At 40.0% G+C, this 20,304-nt stretch overlaps 1 protein-coding gene across 28 annotated transcripts in view; it reads right to left on the bottom strand.

The window, feature by feature from the left end:
- The window catches only part of Svil (supervillin), a 237,171-nt gene that overhangs the window by 48,691 nt on the left and 168,176 nt on the right, over positions 1–20,304 (bottom strand). For 17 of the 28 annotated variants that reach the window (XM_058580538.1, XM_058580541.1, XM_058580542.1 and 14 more), the window contains 9 exons: positions 17,444–18,322; positions 16,913–17,083; positions 16,173–16,207; positions 15,543–15,604; positions 14,702–14,841; positions 13,015–13,110; positions 11,044–11,287; positions 10,060–10,633; positions 8,989–9,214 (listed from right to left, as the gene is read on the bottom strand). In XM_058580538.1, the coding sequence (XP_058436521.1) occupies positions 8,989–9,214; positions 10,060–10,633; positions 11,044–11,287; positions 13,015–13,110; positions 14,702–14,841; positions 15,543–15,604; positions 16,173–16,207; positions 16,913–17,083; positions 17,444–18,322 (2,427 nt within the window). The remainder of the gene's footprint in view (positions 1–8,988; positions 9,215–10,059; positions 10,634–11,043; positions 11,288–13,014; positions 13,111–14,701; positions 14,842–15,542; positions 15,605–16,172; positions 16,208–16,912; positions 17,084–17,443; positions 18,323–20,304) is intronic. The other 11 variants (XM_058580547.1, XM_058580548.1, XM_058580549.1 and 8 more) reach the window with 5 other exon arrangements.

Below are 20,304 nucleotides of genomic sequence, written 5' to 3'. Positions count from 1 at the left end.
TTCTGGACATATGATGAAATAACACTAAATCAGGAAAAATAGTTCTATGCAAAAAAATATTGCAGAAATGTGTTTAAAAACATCAAGGTAAAAAACACTGAAAATATCTTAATATCATGCATTTCAAAGATAAATTATGATGTTTATAATTGTTTCTCTTCCTGTATTCTAAGCCCTGTTCTTTTTTACTCCAAATGAACTTGTTTTTTTCCAATGCATCTTAATACAAAAAACTATTTTCTATAAACCCCACTTAAAAAATTATTATTGCAACTTTTCTCAAGGGAAAGATATATACAAAAAAAGAATCTAATTAACTGAGATCGTTATCTGACCTACTTTACCTCAACTATGATGCGACTTGCCATAAAGCAGCTTAGATACTGTAATATCGGAAAAGAAACATTCATGAACATGAGGCTGTTTCAGCTAACTGTATTAAAATAACTGAGTTAGTCTTAGGCATCTAAGTTGAACAAACATGGGACAGATAAAAGGCAAAAAGGCAGTGATCATTAAATTTATTGGAGCTGATGCTCAAACAATTTAAAATTAAGAAAAAAAAAGACTAGACCTCAGTTTCTCTGGGCCCAGCCTAATGGGCACCGCATAAACAGTGACACTGTCAAGCGGCACAAGCTCTAGTCTATTATCTCCATTCAAGGATGCTGCTTCCTATCCTGATTTGTCTTATCAGAAACTGGACAAGAAAATCTCTAAAGGCCCTTCTGCTGCTAACTTTCCTGATTCTGTAAAATATCTGAGTAGGAAATGGGATAAAATATATTCTGTGATAAGTTTTGTTAACAAATGAGAAAACAAATTCAGTGTTAAACAAGAATTCACAGCTGGGGATGTAGCTCCGCAGAGTGTGCTGCTAGCCAGCAGGAGGCCTTGGGTTCAATTTCCAGCACACACACACACACACACACACACACACACACACACACACAAAATTATATCTAAAAAATCTGTCCATAATCATACTCTATACTTTCTATTCATCCAGTCAAATAATGGAAAGTAGGACATAAAGCAAAGAACTCCCTGAAAGAGGAAGGACTTCAAACTTTGGACCTATCCCTGTCCCCAAATCTCTCCCTTTGTTTTCTTTTTCTTCCCTTTTATTTTCTTTGTTTCTGCTATGTGGCAGCAGATCTCATTCAATGAAACAGGTAGAAAAGGCAGGTCTCACATAGCTCAAGATCCCGTTTAGTCTTATATTCTACAATGTTGGGAGCACTCTGCAGGCTACAAGGGCAAGTTCATGAACTTGGACACAATATCTAAATTCCATTAAATGTTTTAATCTGCATTTCCTACTAGATGATGACTAAAATTCATCTCTTTTCCAATTATTTTGGATGAGTCAGTTTTATTCTAGTATGGAAATAGAATCTCACAAACTCAAATCACTGAAAGAAATAATTAGTATCTGGCATTCTGCACTGGAGCTTTCAAAGGTCTCAAAACATCAATAAACGAGACTTTCAAAAAAGTAAGAATGTCAGTACTTTAATAACCACATTAAGAAGGAAACACTCCCTTAAGAAGGAAACATCCTTCACTGATGCTCTCCTTTAAACTGAATCAGCTTCTGTCTCCAACCTCACCTTTGACTCAGACCAGTAATTATTTATCTTGACTAGACACCTTGTTAACCGCGTTAGATTCCAAATGATTTAAGAGAAATAAAAATCATCAAATTCATCCTCACAAATTGAGGTTCTTAAAAATAACGGGGTATGATTTTTGAGGACCTTCTCAAAATGAAGCTGCCAAATGTTTGGAGCAGTGACAATACCATCTAAATAATAGTGTGGTTTCCCTGGTGGCTGGTTTGAGGAGTATGGAACTGATTCAGAGAAAAACAAATTGAGGAATCTGGAATGACTTTATAGTCCACCTTACACTCTGCTGATCTGTGCAAGAATCTCTAAGAAAGCAGATATTGTTATTCCTGTCTCGACAGAGAGGGCACATTTGCACACATGGGAAAAGGGCTTTGTGGAATGAGGTCCCACTGCATCTTTTTTTTTTTTTTTTTTTTTTTTTTTTTTAAAGAGAGAGTGGGGGGAGAGAGAGAGAGAGAGAGAGAATTTTTTAATATTTATTTTTTAGTTCTCGGCTGACACAACATCTTTGTTTGTACGTGGTGCTGAGGATCGAACCCGGGCCGCACGCATGCCAGGCGAGCGCGCTACCGCTTGAGCCACATCCCCAGCCCCCCCACTGCATCTTATTGGAGCAGGAGGTGTGATTCCAAACCCTGTCCCCCCATGGACAGCTTTTCTCACTCCATTAGTGCATCAGCTGATCAGAAACGGTTCGCTTTACTCTTTCAGGAATAGCACGGTATTCTGGCTTTCTTATAATATTCTCCCCACCCCTACCATGATGGCCTTGAAAGAATTCTTCCATTCCAAACCCCTGAAATTTTGCTTCTAGATGTGCTGGCAAGGTCATTATCATGGACTTCCAAAGACTACAGAGTAACCAAAATAATATGGAAGAAACTGTGCTTCAATTGAGCCCACATGGTACTTGGACCCAGCCCTAGCCTACAGAGTACTAATGATGAATAACTTCAAAATGACACACACTATAAGTTAAACTCATGATTCCTGTCCCTTTAGATTTCCTACTTGATGTTCAACAAGCTGAGGAGGGCGGGGGATCTTTCTAAATGTGTTCTCCCCCCCTGCAATCTCCCGGCCCTCCAACTCACTGCAGACTGCCATGTACTGGAGAGGGCTGAACGTCTGGGCCTACACATGACATAAATTCCTGCCCGTGCAATTCAAACAACTGTCAGTGCTTTTAACATCCGCCAGGTCCAAGTGCTATTTGCAAGGCTGCAATGTGGAGAGCGTGGGCATCTGCTTAGTCTGAGGCTGTGGAGCCAGTGAGTGGCACTGCATTAGCCTATGAACCCCAAGGCATGGCCCAGGGCCAACATGACATGTGTTTGCCACGCTGCCCAGGGAAATGTCTGCTCCTCTTGCCGCAGCCCACACTTTTTCAGCAGGGAATTCTGGCCTGTGAGCCCTGCTTGGTCAGAACAAGTTTTTCAGGCTCATAAAAGTAAGGACTGGGTCAAACATGGGACAAGAAAGCGTGTGTCCCTAATATGGTGTTGTTTCTGTTTTTTTCTCTTTAGAAATTTAGCCCAAGAGTTAATAACAAGAATAAATAAATGGGACTTGCTTAAACTAAAAAGTTTTTTCTCAGCAAGAGAAACAATAAGAGAGGGAAACAGAGAGCCTACATCCTGGGAACAAATTTTTACCCCTCACACTTCAGATAGAGCCCTAATATCCAGAATATACAAAGAACTCAAAAAATTAAACAATAAGATAACAAATAACCCAATCAACAAATGGGCCAAGGACCTGAACAGACACTTCACAGAGGAGGACATACAGTCAATCAACAAGTACGTGAAAAAATGCTCACCATCTCTAGCAGTCAGAGAAATGCAAATCAAAACCACCCTAAGATACCATCTCACTCCAGTAAGATTGGCAGCCATTATGAAGTCAAACAACAACAAGTGCTGGCAAGGATGTGGGGAAAAGTGTACTCTTTTACACTGCTGGTGGGACTGCAAATTGGTAAGGCCAATCTGGAAAGCAGTATGGAGATACCTGGGAAAGCTGGGAATGGATCCACCATTTGACCCAGCTATCGCCCTCCTCGGACTATTCCCTGAGGATCTTAAAAGAGCGTACTATAGGGATACTGCCACATCAATGATCATAGCGGCACAATTCACAATAGCTAGACTGTGGAACCAACCTAGATGCCCTTCAATAGATGAATGGATAAAAAAAAATGTGGCATCTATACACAATGGAGTACTACGCAGCAATAAAAAATGACAAAATCATAGAATTTGCAGGGAAATGGATGGCATTAGAGCAGATTATGCTAAGCGAAGCTAGCCAATCCTTAAAAAACAAATGCCAAATGTCTTCTTTGATATAAGGAGAGTAACTAAGAACAGAACAGGGAGGAAAAGCATGAGGAAAAGATTAACATTAAACAAAGACGAGTGGGGGGAGAGAAAGGGAGAGAGAAGGGAAAGCATATGGAAATGGTAGGAGACCCTCAATGTTACACAAAATTACATATAAGAGGTTGTGAGGGGAAAAGGGGGGGGGGGAAACAAGGGAGAGAATTAAACAACAGCAGATGAGGTAGAGAGGGATGATGGGAGGGGAGGGGAGGGGGGATAATAGGGGAAAGGAAAGGTAGCAGAATACATCAGTCACTAATATGCCATTATGTAAATATGTGAGTGTGTAACCGATGTGATTCTGCAATTTGTATTTGGGGTAAAAATGGGAGTTCATAACCCAATTGAGTCACATGTATGAAAGATGATATATCATGAGCTTTGTAATGTTTTAACAACCAATAAAAAAAAAAAAGAAAAAAAAAGAAATTTCCCCTCATTTCAAAGAAACAGAGGCACCTACGAGATGTCCAACAGAGCTCAAAAGCACTGATTAGTTAGTTATACTAGATCTTGATCTTGACTAGTGTGCAGGTTGGCAGAGTTAACCAATAATACCTTTTATTTATTACTTATTTACTTGATGCTGGGACTGAACCCAGGGCTGTGGGAATGTTAAGCATGAGTTCTACCACTGAGCTGCACTCCTAGTCCCCAATATATCTTTGAAAAGAAAAACTGCTATGGTTTGAATATGGTCTATCCTCTCTGAAACTCTGTAATTTGGTTGCCATGTGGCAGTATTGGGAGGTGGGCCTTTAAGGAGAAATTAGGTCTTAAGAGGAATTAATGTCTTTCTCCCTGCATCCTCTCTTGGGACTGGATTAGTTACCCTAAGTGTGGTGGCTATAAAGCAAGGCTGCCCCTACTGCTTTGCCTCTTCCACACAGTCCTGAGTCCCCTTCCAACTTCTGCCATGTTGTGTGAAGCCCTTGCCAGACACAGCTAGGTCTTGGACATTCAGCCTCCACAACCTCTTTCCTTTATATAAATAACTACAGAAAATAGACCAAAAGAAGGACAAATTAAAGATGAGAAAAGGAGAGGGGGCAGAGGCAAATCATACCTCTATCTGTCCTTATTCTCATTCACATCAATCTGGGGGGCCTTTGGAGGTCAGAACCTGGAGCTTGCTGGGGAGACACGAATACACCTCTAGCTGAGTGGGGTGCAGAAGGTGGTGGAGGGGCATGCGGAGAACTCAGGGGACCCCAGCTGGCCCTCTGAGGCTGGTGATAGACACGGGCAGCTCCTTCAACATTCTAAGGAATTCACTAAGTCCTTATACTCTAACAATTTCCTCAGGTGACAGGATGGCTCTTTCCCCCCTTTTCATTTATCTCCCCTGACCCAACAACCCTCAGTATGAGAGCTCAGATGTAGTTTCAGAAATCGTGGAAATAAGATTTCTCAAGGCCCAATATGCTTTTCAACAGATACCAAAGGTTTTATCCCTAAGAAATAGAATTATGTGGCTCACAGTACTTACCAAAGAAGTTCCCAATGGAACTTGGACAATTTAAATCATTTGGGCAGTTATAAACTGGTGGTTTTTATTGACCCAATGGAAAAACAGTAGATTGCATTCTAAGTTCTTTGCTGATTAATGGTTCAAGCTTGGCATTCTAGATGTCAGGAAAGGTAAAGGAAAGGAACTTGGAGATATATTTCTGTGAGCACCAAAACATTCTAAAATGGAAGCATATGGAGGATTTTCTATAATTCCTTAGTTTCTACACATTTATTCTACAAGATAGGGATACTGCTGTTTCCTTTCTAGAGGAAACAGCAAATGAGATACCTCAAGTGAAATGCCAAGGGAAGCTCAGGATACTTGGTGACACTCCTGTGGAGAACTCCATAGAGTCAAGTCCCCAACAGGAAGGAGGCCAATGCCGGAAGGTTTAGGACGACAGAACTGCACACTGAGGGTACAGTAAGTTAGAAGATAGGATCATGGGAATCGACAGATGCCAGGCTCTATTTCTTAGAAGTTCAAATTTGAAAATAAAAGTGAAATTTTTAACAAGACATGTAAAGAACATGTGAACTGAGAAAATTAATACAGAGGGAGAGTGAAGTCTTTCTGGCTAGAATTTCTGTTCCCTTGTCATATATTCTCCTAGTTAGAACAAACACAGCTGCTAAAACACCTAACTGAACAGGAGGCAAGCTGTTCACAGGTACCAGGGGGTGAGACCAGCCCCTGGGGTCAGTCCCGTCACTACCATGGTCCTAAAGGCTGCTGGGACTGATGAGCATAATTAGGCATAATGAGACATTCGGGAGGAGTTGGAATAAGGTTTAAAAGTCCTGTGGGCTTATGTCACCCAAGGGAAAAAAAAAAAGCCCCAACAGACATATGAATGACATTTTTATTTGAAATAGGTCAAACTTGGTCATTTTGTTTTAACAAAAGGGAAGAATTAGAGCCCCACTTGGGGGGCAGTTATCATGGATAGACTGCTTGGTATTTCCAACAAAGAAAGAATAAAAGTACTGTCAAGGTAAGGGGGAAATGATGCCTGGCAATATATTTCAATATATTTTGCTTTATCAAAATCCATTATAAGCATATCTGCTGAATAAGGTGGTCCTCATTTATTTTTTGTGGGGTCTTGAGGATTGAATTCAGGGCCTCACTCATGCTAGAAAAGTGCTCTACCACTGAGCTATATCCCCAGTTTTCCTCATTTTTTTTAAAAAAATACACTTTTTTAACCATTCAACTGAATAGCTAAATATTTTTTTTTAATTTTTTAAAATTTTTTTTTAAGGTGGACACAATATCTTTTATTCTACATTTATGTTTGCTAAGGATCAAACCCAGTGCCTCGTGCATGCTAGGCAAGCACTCTACCACTGAGCCACAACCCCAGCCCAACTGAATATTTTTAAAGCATTCCTAACTATCAGGATTCTGAACTGACTGGGGTCAGGAACCTCTTCAGGACTGTGGTAAATTAGGGCTCCTAGTAGTTGGCAGGTACACAGCACATACATTCACAGAAATCTTATAGTTACCCTTGAACTTCTCAGATGTCCACAAAGCCAGGGGTCAGAAGCTGCACCTTTACAGTACTTCACAGTTTTAAAAATGAGCATTTTACCTTAGGATTAAAATTGCATTCAGAAAAATACAGATCAACTCAAATTTGCTTAAAAAAAAAGAAAGGCAAGTAAATCAAGAAATATTATTGCATAGTGGATAGACACAAAATTTCTTCATCAAAAGTCCTATATCCCAACAGAGAGAAGATACTTGCAGAAGAAGAGTCCTCCTTTAGAAGCCTTTGAAAGATGATGGCATGATATTAGCATTTGCTACTGGAATTTTACCTAACAAATATTTTCTGATCTAGAATACATCAGAATATGATATTTATCACTATTTCCCTTAAATTATATCTCTTCCTCTTCACCTGACTAGTCCTTAATACTTAAATCTCTGGGATCAAATGTGTGGCTTATTTTTTTGGAAGAGGGATTGAACCCTGGGACACTTAACCACTAAGAAACATCCTCAGACCTTTTTAATATTTTATTTAGAGACAAAGTCTTGCTAAGTTGCTTAGGGCCTTTTTAGATTGCTGAGGCTGGCTATGAAATTGCAATCCTCCTGCCTCAGCCTCCTGACTCACTGGGATTATAGGCATGTGCTACTGTGCCCAGCAAGCCTGGTTTTTATAAAGATGCCGAGATGAGCCAAACTGTGTCCCTTATCCAAGACATCACTCTTCCTATTAACTAATCCCATCAGTGCCTTCCCCTGTTCCCCCTTCAGCCTACTAGGACTTGTTTATTGTGGATTTTAAATAAGTAAGGATGAAAAATCAAGAAGATTTAAAATCTTATTAATTTGTCAATTGAAAAAGGCTCCATCCATTTAAACTTTGATGAATAATGTTTGAAAAGCTTATCTTGAAAAACAGATTTTTCATTGTGGTTAGACATATAATCTTAGGCATCATGAGAGACATCTAGAAAAATAAGAGTGATCCGTGCCTGACAAAGCCAGAGAACTTCCCTTTGGTCGGGGTTGCCAAGGAAGGGTCCAGGTGGACAGAACCACAGGAACAGACAGTGGAAACAGCTCTGCTAGTTATACCAGGAAGTTGATGTAGCTTTTCCTAATCCAGTTTTCCTAACACTATTGCATTTTTTTTCTTTTCTTAATACCATTAATACCAAACTTCAACTGTGTCTACATCCTAAAATGATTTAGTTTCTACTCTTTGTATATGTCCTGTTTAAATATCTTCTCTCAAACATATCAGTCTTTTGAATGAAATGAGGCTACAGTGTTATCTGGTACTCAAATGTAATCTGTTCAGAGCTATTACCTGATATAAAATTTCTAGGGCAGGGGGTGTAGCTCACTGGTAGAACATTTGCAGAGCTTTCATAAGACTCTTGATTTGCTCCTGAGCTTGTGAGTTGTTGGGAGATATGGATTCTAAAAATGCTGTTAAGAAAAGTCATTCATCTTACTTTCTATAAATAAAAGAGTTAGATTCTAATTCCAAAGCTGTAGATTCTATGTACTAATTTATCTTCATTCCCTCTGTAATTATTTTACAATCAGAAGTGGTTTGTGCATTTGGTTCAAACCATGTGTCTCTGAAACAGAAAGAGCCAAGAACTCAACTTCCATCCCTAGATAATCCAAGAATTTAACATAATAAAAGAAATGGCTACTGCAAATAAATAAAGCAATGAAAAATCTTTTCTGTTTGTTTTTTCTTTGGAGTCTGGAACTGGGATCCTATCAGCATTGCTAAACCAGGCTCTGGGCAAAGGCAATTCACTCTCAAACATCTTGATTTTCCAGAATTATCCTAATATCACAGAATATTCTCAAATGTAATTGAATTCTTGACTTCATCTTGGTCCATTACCCAGATCTTTTTCTACAACCAGTTGTCAGCTCCTTCCCCATAGAATTACTTCCAGTCATTAACTCTTATTACCTTTCTTTAATTGACATGGTTTTGCTAGGCGAATCAAGGATGCCTTCCTCCATGGGCGCTTTGATCTCTCCTACAGCAAACATGGTGCATGGATTCTTATAGTACTTCTCTTGTAGTTGTTCTGAAGAATCTTCCTGCTTCCAGGACCCTGGGGTTGCCATTTGAGCAACAGTTTTCCCAGCAGCTATCCCTGTCTGCTCAGAAGCAGGCTCCCCGAACTCTGAGGCTGGGAGAAAAGGAGCGACATCAGCATTACTCCTCCAGCTGACATTCCTCCAGCTCTTCACCTCCCAACAGTACAGCCCTGGAGTTACTCCGTGGGCACATGGCACGTCACCCAGTGCACTTGGGTTTATGCAAATCTGCAGCTATACTCTGTGAGAAAATCAAACTTCCTGGTGGATTGCTCCACACAGCAGATCCATCTGTCTCCTAGGCACAAGACCCAGGATGTTAGTTTCCATTACACACCATGGGATGTTTCTACTTCTCCCAAACAATACTTTGATATTTTAAGTGTGTTGTAATCAAAAGCCCAAACCTTTACTTACACAGTATCACTGTATGCAAACATAGAAAGAGGATTAAAGTCCCATGCAGTAGAGTTTATTAGCCTTCCAAACAGGGGTGTAGAAAGAAAGAGCCTAGAAATGAGAGACTAGTTCAAAGTCCTGTTCCCTATGATTATCCAGCCCTGGATCTTTTGGACCTTCAACTTATAACAGGGTTCAAGAGAGCTAAGCACCTCAGAAGACAGTTGTATGAGTCAATGACAACAGTTACCAGGTAAGCCAGGGTGTGTGAAAGGGTTTTAGTCATTTTTATTGATTAAAAAAAAAACAACACTTTTTTTAATCAATAATAAAAAAAAAATCACTCCACTGACCATGCTGGACTCAAGGGGAAGAGAGGTCTGAGGGGAGAAGAGGATTCACACTGCACTTTTGATCCATACTAGTTACGAACTGCGTTTATAATTTAGTTAAAAGGAATCACAAATACATGCAACAAATCAAGCAGAAACTAAAAACCCTGTTGTCATAGAAAACTGGAGGAACAGTAGTAATTTACCTCTGAGTGAAAACTTCCTTTTTGTGACATTCTCCATGTCCACCTTTTCCTCAAAGGGCTGCCTGTCTTTCAAGTCCAGATTTCTTTGTGCACTGCTTTTGGCAGTAGAAAATTCCTTTGGTTCTTCATCAAGATGAGCGATGTAGGGGTTGGCTAGTTCCAGGCTTCCTTTCCTTGGAACAGGGTATTTAGAGTCCTTATGGCTATCCCCTTCCCTGACTCTGCCAACGACAGGGTAGGAGAGTTCTGCTTCCTCATAGGACCCGTACTTCTTAATACCACTGTCTCCAGCCAAAGCTCTCTTGCTTTCTGTCTCTCCAAATTCTCTCATCACTCCTTTGCTCCCACTACCCTCCGCCAAAGGCTGCCAGGCTTGTGATTTCAGAATGCCTTTTATTGGAAAGTCTGCATTTTCTATCGAAGAAGGAAACTTATAGTCAGTGGTATCTGTACTGTCATCAACAGATGGCTTTGTCCGAAGATCCCCTGCATACATCGGGGTGGCAGTAGAGGCCATGGTGGACACAGATGTGTTCACAGTAGGTGAGAAGGGAATGAGTTTCCCATTTTGCACCTGGGAGGATACAGTTAAAAAGTAAAAACCGGTGGAAAAGCAATATCTACATAAACTTTGGTTTTTGGATTGACACAAACTGAAATACGACATTTGGTACATTTCACTGCTTATCTCAGTGATAAACCATAATACATCTCAAACAAAACTTCTGGGGTGGGAGACGGGAAGAAGGTTGGCCTTAATATATGTCTATATATTTTTTTGTCTCCAAAAATGGACTCAGATCTTGCGTGCAAATTACAAAAACAAGAGAAACGTAATTCTTAGGGATGAAATTATTACCAAATTACCTGTCCATAACACAGTTTGCTGGCAGACTGCCTTAATTATATCAGCAACCTAAGAGTATACTGTGCTACGTTTTAAGAACATATGCACACACCAGAATGAAATAACAGTGTACTCACCTGTTCCACCTCTTCAAGTGTGACGGGTTGGGTTTGATAGCGGGCATTCATTCTCCTCTGTCTCATGTCTATTCTGTTTTGGGTAGAAATAGTTCTTGAGACCGGCTGGGACAATTTGTTAAACAAGGCCAACTTCTCTGCTAAGCTCAGAGTGGAGGAATCAGGTTCTCCTGGTTCAGCAGAATCTTTGCCCTCATTTGCCTCGTCCCTGGTTAAAGCCTTTTGGTGAACAGATGCCTGTAATCTGAAAGGGAAGGAGTGAAAGTCAGGGATGTAGGTGAAAAGGAACAAAAGCCCACTGCTAATTTTATATGTTAGCTTTCTTCAAAGTATCACTTAATTTTGCAAAGGGCTTATTTTTCTCTACACAAACTTAGGACGAGGGTAGGCAATTGCTTAGGTATTAAACAAGACAGTGAGTAGCACAGTAGGCTTGGGACACTAGCATTAATTAGCATTTCTACAGCAAGCAGATTTTTAGTTCTGAATTGTTTCTAAACAGTAAATTTCCTATGTAGGGAACTGAAATTGGGTAGGACATACTCTGAGACAGATGCATTAGTGTCATAAGAAGTAAGGCTAACGGAGTCACAAGGCATTACCTAGGGCATGGACAGATATTCTTCAAAGATGTCCAGGAGGTAACCATTTCATCATTTCATTTCCAGTTATTTATTTTAAATAACTGGAAATATGGTTATCTGTCAACAACAGAATCTGCAACACAGATTTTTAATTTGCCTTTGTGTAGCATTTTCTCTTATAGCTTTCTCTACCAGTTCTTTTTAAAAGGTTCTAAAGTCTCATTCTCAATAACTTTAAAAGTGAATAAAATTTCAGGTGATTATTAATCCTCCCAACAAAGGCTGGGGATGGAACTCGGTGGTAAAACAATTAATTGCCTAGCAGGTGCAAGGTCCTGGGTTCAATCCCTAGCATCCCCACCCAAATAATAATAATAATAATAATAATAATAATAATAATAATAATAATAATAATAAATCCCTCCACCTTCCAGTTAGGAAAAGTAAGGCTTTGGCTTCCATGGTCACTGTGACTCTCTAATGGTTTCTAGGACAATATCCTTTTTGCCACCAGCAAATCTAATTCTCAAATCTAGTAAGAAGCATATTCTGTCTTCATTGCAGTTGATCACTGACTCACAGGCTGTCCAGACCAAAGAGCAGTCTCTGTGTCCAGGTACAATGAGGTGGTGAGAAAGGCCACTTGAGCCTTAGAGGCTTTCCTGAGCCAAGTACCACAAGCTGGTAGGACAACAGCCTGCTTCCCTGAGAGCCTTGCTCCTGGGTACTGCCAGTTCATTCCTACACTGTCATTTCACTTCTTTTAATCTTATTTTTAGCCTTTCTGTTCTGGCCCATGGGAGTAAAACAAAGGGGATATTTACATGGCTTAAGGGCATAATTTTAAAACACTACCATTTGAAATGTAACAGTAAAATATCTATGATCAGACACTATAAATTATTATCTCAATCCTAAAATATAAGGGCATTGTCTCTCTAAATAAATTTTAAAAAGGGAGGATTGTTTTTAATGTGTATTTGTGTCCATGATTAAAAGAACTGGGTGGGTCTTATCAAAATTTCCACTTTCATGCAGATGCCCATTTCTCTATTCATCTTTAAGGGCTTGTATTTTAGTTGATGAAAATTTTTAGGACTGACCATTCTTATAAAAAAACAGAAGCAAAACAAATGGGTAAGTGAGTTAGTGCGATTCTAATGCCAACACAGGACGTACACAGATGGGCTACGTGTTGTCTCATGCAGGCCTACATGACATTATCAGTAGCTTGCAGGATGACAAAACAAAATGCCACACATTCCGGGAACAACTCACTGCCCCAACTTGTTTGTCAAACAAATGAAAGGCATTTGAGGCTTTCAGATGCCTCTGCTGCCCAGCACCTTTGCACCCGGTGCCACACGCAGCTGTTTCTGTCCGGTACCTGGCGGGCTGCACAGAGCTCCTAGCTACAGTAGGACTAGGAAGTCTCGTCATTACAGGTTGGGTGACCCCAGAACACGAAGCAGCGATAGATTCACTTTACAAGCAATTGCCAAAGAAGGAACATTCATAAGGAGAGAGAAGAAAAGAAGCATTAAAGAAAGCATGGTTTCAAATTCAGAAATGTTAAATATTTTACCAAATTATTTGCTAATTACTTTAGAAAAAAAAAACATAAACGAACTCAAAAAGCAATTATAAACTTAGAAAATAAGAGGCTGCCCAAAGTAAATGGACTAAGTATAGCTATAGGGCTTGTAGATTTACTTTCATCTTTAGCATAAACCTCCTTGTTGAAAAAAGCAATTAAAAAAAAAAACCCAGCTGTCAGCAAATCAATAGATTATGCCCACATTTTAGAATGGTGTTCTTAATCTCTCTCTTTTTAAAAAAAGAATTAGTCTCCTCATATGCTGATCCATAATGGGGATGGTGGGGGGGGGGGAGCATGGGAGGAATAGAGGCACTTTAGATAGGGCAAAGGGTAGGGAAGGGATGTGAGGGGGCAATGGGGTAGGAAAGACGGTGGAATGAGATGGTCCTCATTACCCCAAGTACACGTATGAAGACACAAATGGTGTGACTCTACTTTGTGTACAACCAGAGACATGAAAAACTGTGCTCTATATGTGTGTTATCAATTGAGATGCATCCTGCTGTCATATATAATAAATTTGAATAAATAAATAAATTTTAAAAGTTCACCCCAAAAGAATTAGTATCCTCATATAAGCTACAGATATATCAAAGGAGTTTCACTGAGGTTATAAGATGCTAATTCTTCCTCTATTTACTGTCTTGCTTCCAAGGGTATCTGTTTCTTATTTTATACCAACAACTCTAAAATAATTTCTCTTAACAAACTGATGAGGCCTTTTGGGATGTCAATGCCCATAAAAACAATTTTTAAAAAATTAATAAAAATTTTCATTTGATTTGAAGCCATTATCTCTGAATGAATTACTTTGGGAAATTAATTCTGCACATACTGGAACATATTGCTCAAAAGAGACATCCTGTGATTTGGAAAGTCATCAAACTTCCAAGTAATTAAAAAAAAACATACTTGTTGACTATTCAAAAACAAAATGAATCTTTATCTTTTAGAGATAGTGAAATATTCATGGATGAAGTGATGTCTGGGATTTGCTTGAAAATAATGCAGGAGGAAAGGGGGAGAGGATGGGGCTACAGGAGTTGACAATGGTTCACTGAAGTTGGGGGTTCATTATTTTTAAATCTACTTTCATATTTTACATTTTAAATAAAACATGGAGACAAAAACCCAAATTGTATGGGTAAAATTCCTCGATATTTTTCAAGGAGCTACAATAAGTGGTGCATCTCATTACAAAGCTTGGAGAGATGGTAGTAGAAAAGGAAATCCTGAAAAACCAACTTCTCTGTGACTTCTTGGCCAACCTATCTTCCAATTGTCTCCTTGTTTAAAAAATAAGAGTCTTAATTGATGCCTTATAATTATAAGTAACAGTGGGTACATGCAACGTATTCACATAACTTGGTTATATTGCCTCATCTTTATCTAAAATTCTTTAAGTCTTCCCCCTCTCACCCCCACCAAGAGGAGACTTTACAGCCGAGGCCAAGCAATTGCACAGGAGACTCACGTGGTGGCAATGACGACTTCCTCAGTGGTTATGGGCTGGGTGTGAGACCTGTCCTGCAGGCGGCGCAGCCTTTGCTCCACGGCTGGGTTTCTCGAGCATCTTTTTGGGACATTTTGTTCCTCAAATGATTTCTCCATTTCCTAAGATTAGAAACACTGAGGAATCTTCTAAATCCAAGGAAAGGAAATCGGGCTAGTGAAATGTCTCTACTCTGTCCTCCTCTAAGATCCACAGGAGGGCCGAGCAATGAGAACCATGCATCCTCATCAGGAGTGAACGGGTCAGGCTGGGACAGCTGGGACAAAATCAGTCAAAGCATATGCTATAGTTTGGATCTGAAATGTTCCACAATGGCCCATGTGTTAAAGGCTTGGTCCCTCCAGCTTGGCACTATCGGGAGGTGGTAGGATCTTCAAGAGGTGGGTCCTGGTGGGAAGTTTTAGGTTATTGGAGGGAATGCCCTAAAAAAGGGATTGCGGGACTCATTCTCTTCCTCTCTGTCTTTCATCTCTGCTGCCATGAGGTAAGCAGTTTCCTCCACCACATGCTACCCACCATGATGTGTTGCTTCTTCACAGGTCCAAAGCAATAGGACAATTGATAACAGACTGGAACATCTGAAATTATGAGTCAAAACACACTTTTTTTCTTTTTAAGTTCATTATCTCAGGCAGTTAGTTGCAGCAATGAAAAGCTGACTAACACAGCATAGGAAGAGAACAACAGGTGGGCCAGATGAGGAGAACTTTAGGGCTCTCAGAGTGTGTGAAGTAGCCAGAGCCTTGAGAGTCTCCTTCTATAGGGGTTATGATTTCTAACCAAGTTTTTCTGCACATCTTACCCTGAAAAGCAGCCTCTTGGCAGCAACACTCAGTTTGGCTCGTTCATCTACCTTTTCTTCATCTGTAAAAAGCCGTGAAATAAAAACTGAACATCATTTCAAAATGTAAATGTCTCTAGACCATTTTCCAAGATTGATCTGGAAATCCCTTAAAAAAAGCATAAGTGAACCAAAATAACTGGGAATATTTTCCTCTTAGGACTAGCCCATTTTTTCTGTTCAATAAAAAGAAACTAATTCCTAATGTAATTCAAACCAAACCTAACCATACCAAACTGTGTTCAGATTATATTTAACCAATGGAGATTCAAGCATAGATTTTATGAAAGGGATTTCTCTTATTGTTGTTCAGGAGCAAGTAACAAGAAAAACCTGCTTCTTGGGTTCAAATTAGTTGTTTCTATATTGTTTACTTTGTGATTTTCTTAACTCATCAAAAATAAGGAAACCCATTAAAAAATTTCTCCTAGGTTTTATTATATTCACAGCACATTTGCTTTGAAAGTAAGAAATAAATAATTTCCATAGTCTTATTCTCCCCCCACAAAAAAGTAAAAAAAAAAATCTTGTTTTTTAAATCTAATTTGGATAGGTCAGAAAGAAGGAAGAAAAAGGAAAACAGATACTTGCCTTCAACAGTTGGCATTTCTGAACTTGAAGTATACCTGGAAGAAATATTAGCAAATAATAACAATGAATTAGTGGTGGGATTGGAAGATCCAAATAAGACATCACATTAAAAGTTAAAATACAGATGCAATTGACCTCTCTTAAAGAATATCATCCTGGTAGCAACCCTAGCTGTGAATACACACACATATAGTTGTTAACTGACACTGTGGAAAGCGTGTACACAAAATCCCAGCCAAGTGAACACTTCATGGAGAAAACCCAGGATCACAAACAAGTTATTAAACGGGACTCATGATAAATTTTTGAGAAAACTATCATTTCTATGAAAGAACATATGATAACGTAGAAACTTAAATACATCTTACCCTGAAAATGAGTATAATATAATGAATATAAAATTCCTTTCTTATTTTCACTGACAACTTGGTCAATACTTAATTCAGATTCTACTTGAACAAGAGTGGAAAGAAGTTAAAAACCTCAAATGAAGAAAAATAATGTTTCTTCTTGCCATCTGAATGTAATTTAAAACCATATGGTGATATTGCTGAGAAGGTCAATATTTCTTTTAAAATATATTTAAGTAAGACAAATAAACATCCCTAATAGATTAGATAGAAGAGTAATAGAATCACCAACATCCTTTGTCAATAGCATCAGGACCATCAGGTTGGTAAAAATCCTGCATTCTTTATTTTACATTCCTATACGATGGAACTACACAGAGGCATGCCTACCTATCCGATTCCTTTCGTTCTGCTGAGGTTATAGGTTGAGTTCTAAATCGCTCAGAAGTTTTTCTACTTTCACCAGGAGAAAAATAGCGTCTTGGTTTCCGGGACCCTCTCTCCCGTTCCATACGGGTAGGCAAGCCAAGTCCTTCGGATGACTTCTCAACCCGTGATTGGCTTTTAGAATCACAGGGCAGAGATTACACAGCAGGGGAATGGGAAGACAGAAAGAGAATAAAGCAAACAAAGGTTTAGGCATCTCAGCGAGTCAAGGCACAGATTGCTAGACCCCTCTACATGCCTCTACCATGCACAGATGGAGGTGGAGCACTCCCGAGACCCATTCCTCCAGCTCCCCATTAGTAGGCTGAAGCAGAATGGTAGTTTGTGAGCCATTTCCTGTACAGTCTGCCCTGCACACACTTGTGAGCTAAGCTAACACGATTCAACGCAGTACACAACACAAGTTGAGAAGTGAGTCATTCTGCCATGGACGTGCAAGTGACACATCAGGAGGACGTTTGCAACATCACCTACAGTTCAGGTTTCTTGTTGGCTCTGACAGACTCCAGAAACATATTTCGGAGCTGGGCAACGGAGACCTTGGTGTCCAGGATGCTGGCTTCTGCACTGGGCCCTTCGGTCTTGGAACTCTGTGGCTCCAGCTCTCGCTTTGGAGCTGGGTCCTTACACCTCAAGGCCTGGAGCTGAGGGGGACCCGTGTAATCAGACAGCGAGCGGGTAAGGACCTTGTGCTTCTTCGGAGGTGCTCCCTTTTTGCGACTGGTTAGTGTGGCCTCCTGGGACACAGGCTCACTCTGAACATACAAAACCATTTCACTTCGGCCCATTCTCTCAGCAGGCTGGAGCTGAACTTGAGGTTCCTTCTGAGGTTCTAAGGAGACTGTGCTAACAGCAGGCTGCTGCCCCAAGTCTTCGTTCCCAGAGGAGGCTTTGTGACTGCTTGCAAGCCCATCCTCCTCCAAGGTCAAGAGTGTTTTCTGGTTCTTCTCCAGAGCTTCAGTGAAGAGCGTATCATCTTCTTCTTTAGATTCAGAAATATGAAGGACTGGGGCATCTCTTTTCTCATCTTCTAGAACCTTCGAGGTGGAAGGCTTTATGACATTTGGGGTGGCTGATCCTGCCCAGCTGCACTCAGATGTATTTTCTGGGGTTTCTGCGGTCACCAGCTTGACTGTGTGCACGGGGTCCACTGGCTGGACGTAGCCACGGCTCGGCTGTCTCACAGAGCTCACTGCTTTGCTTGCGACCCTATCGAAGGCTGAGTTTTCTGACTGAAAGGATAGGTAATGGACTGACAGCGGCTGATGTCTCCTCTGAGCTAAGGACTCTGAGGCAAGCTCAGGGCTGCTGCGAGCACTCTCCTCTTTCACCAACTTTTCTCTAACTTTAACTCTTTAAGAAAGAAAAGGGATTTAAGTTGCAACGTGCAGTAACTGCAAAGGGGAAGAGAGCATGCGTGGATCACAGATTACCAGTGAATGGAAATCAACTCAGAAAAAAAAGAAAACATTGGGAAAGGCATGTGGCCTAAGGCAGAAATCCAGTATGTGCCATGTAAATGGTTTTGAGTTAAGTTTACAAATCTGCATGCTTATGCCAGTGTAGTGCGAAACTAATTCTACCCCCTGTAAAGCTGAGAGGGGTCAGATGCTGTCCTGGAGGAGATTGGGTTCCTTCTGACTAGATAAATACCTAGAAGCCACAGAAAAATCCATTAATGTACACCACTGGTATGCAGTTGGGAACTCTGAGGAAGAAGCCTTGAATCAGTAAGCTTTCTGCATGTTTACTACTATATGGACAGTGGGTGGGAATGGTGGGAGTGTTTCCAGATAACTACTGGCCACTGTGATTTCATTATCTCCTGGAAATGTGAGGGCATTTGTGATTATTTACTTTTTATGGAGCTCAAGATAGGATAATCACTTCTCTTTTGAAGCACTCAGATAAACATTTACAAGCTTTTTCATGCAAACTATATTCATATATCATGCAGACAACAGTCATTCATTCATAAGACAGGTGACCAGTTCAGACATCCTTACTAACACTGCAGCACCATGAGTGTTAGGTAAAAGGCATATGTTGAGAGAGTTAATGAAGCAACCATTTCCCCTCTGCAATTGCTGTTAAGCCCTCACTTGAAGGCTAATCTAAAAAAAAGAAGGCTCCTCTGTTTCTAGAGTTATTTACAAATCTGAGAGCAAAACTGAAATCCAATTTAAAAGCCACAGACTTTTTCCCCATTACTGCAGAAGCAAACTAGCCAAGAGTTCTGGCTGTGGGGTCCTAAGAGTCTTGGGCAACTTACTTGCCCTTCTCAAGCCTCACTTGCTTTACCTTTTAAATGGGAATAATAGTGGAATGGGGATATAGCTCATCGGCAGAGTGCTTGCTGAGCACGTGCTGGGTTCATTCCCTAGCACCACAAAAGAAAAGAAAAAGAAAATAATAGTGATGTAATGTACATAGTATGTTATTTGCAAAACACATGGCTTAGTGTTCAGCAAAGAATAAACGTTTGGAAGTATGATCTAGTTCTTAATTTTACTTTTTGAAATACCATGTAGTGAGAAAGGGAAAACCATTCAAACTGATAATGGATTACTGATTGGCTCTGACGTTTAAAAAAAAGTAAAGAAGACATTTGGAGTGGGAGAAGTGATTTCTTGGGAAAATGTATAACTTTGATTTACTTAAAATGACTCAGCAAAAGTAATTATGATGCACACTTTACAGAAAAGAATGGTCCATTTAAGGACAAGTGTACCCTGATAAATATAAACACCTCTGTGGTTTTTAAGCAGGATATTGGTACAGATTCTTAAAAAAAAAGATACACATAAAAGGCAGTTATTATGAACAATTCGTGGGAAACAAACATTCTGAGTTATTATTTTTCTCAGAGACTAGCCAGTGTTGGAGGTTTTCATATTTATAACCTTTGTTAATCTTTTAAAAGGAGTCTGAAATGTGGTCAAGTTCTCCGGTGGAATGTGTGCTTCTAATCAGAGACAATCTGAATGTTGTCCTCAGCTGAGAACAAAGTCACTGTTAGAAACTCAGTACATGGGTGCTTTGTCCCTCCAATGACTTATTCATTCTTACTTCTTTTGCCTCTCCCTGCCCCCAGTCTTAAAAGATGAAATGATAGGGGTTTTTGTCTGCTTTTAAAACCACATGCCCTAAATTTACTGTTGAAAATTAACTACAAATGCCAGAGTTTAGAGACAAGGAGACATAAAACAAGGAGCCGGAGTGCTGGACAGAGAGGCTCTGGCAAGAGGAAACACTGGCCGGCTGTTCAGTGAGATTCCAAAGACCAAGGACTGCTTATGCACTCACTACTGCCCCCAAAAGGCCAGTTCTGTGTG

Source organism: Marmota monax, unplaced genomic scaffold (genome assembly GCF_021218885.2).
Source record: "Marmota monax isolate L192 unplaced genomic scaffold, Marmota_monax_Labrador192_F-V1.1 WCK01_AAM20220418_F8-fsc00066, whole genome shotgun sequence".
Lineage (NCBI taxonomy): Eukaryota > Metazoa > Chordata > Mammalia > Rodentia > Sciuridae > Marmota > Marmota monax.
Note: the sequence above shows the minus strand (reverse complement) of the source record. Positions and strands in the feature narration are given on the sequence as shown.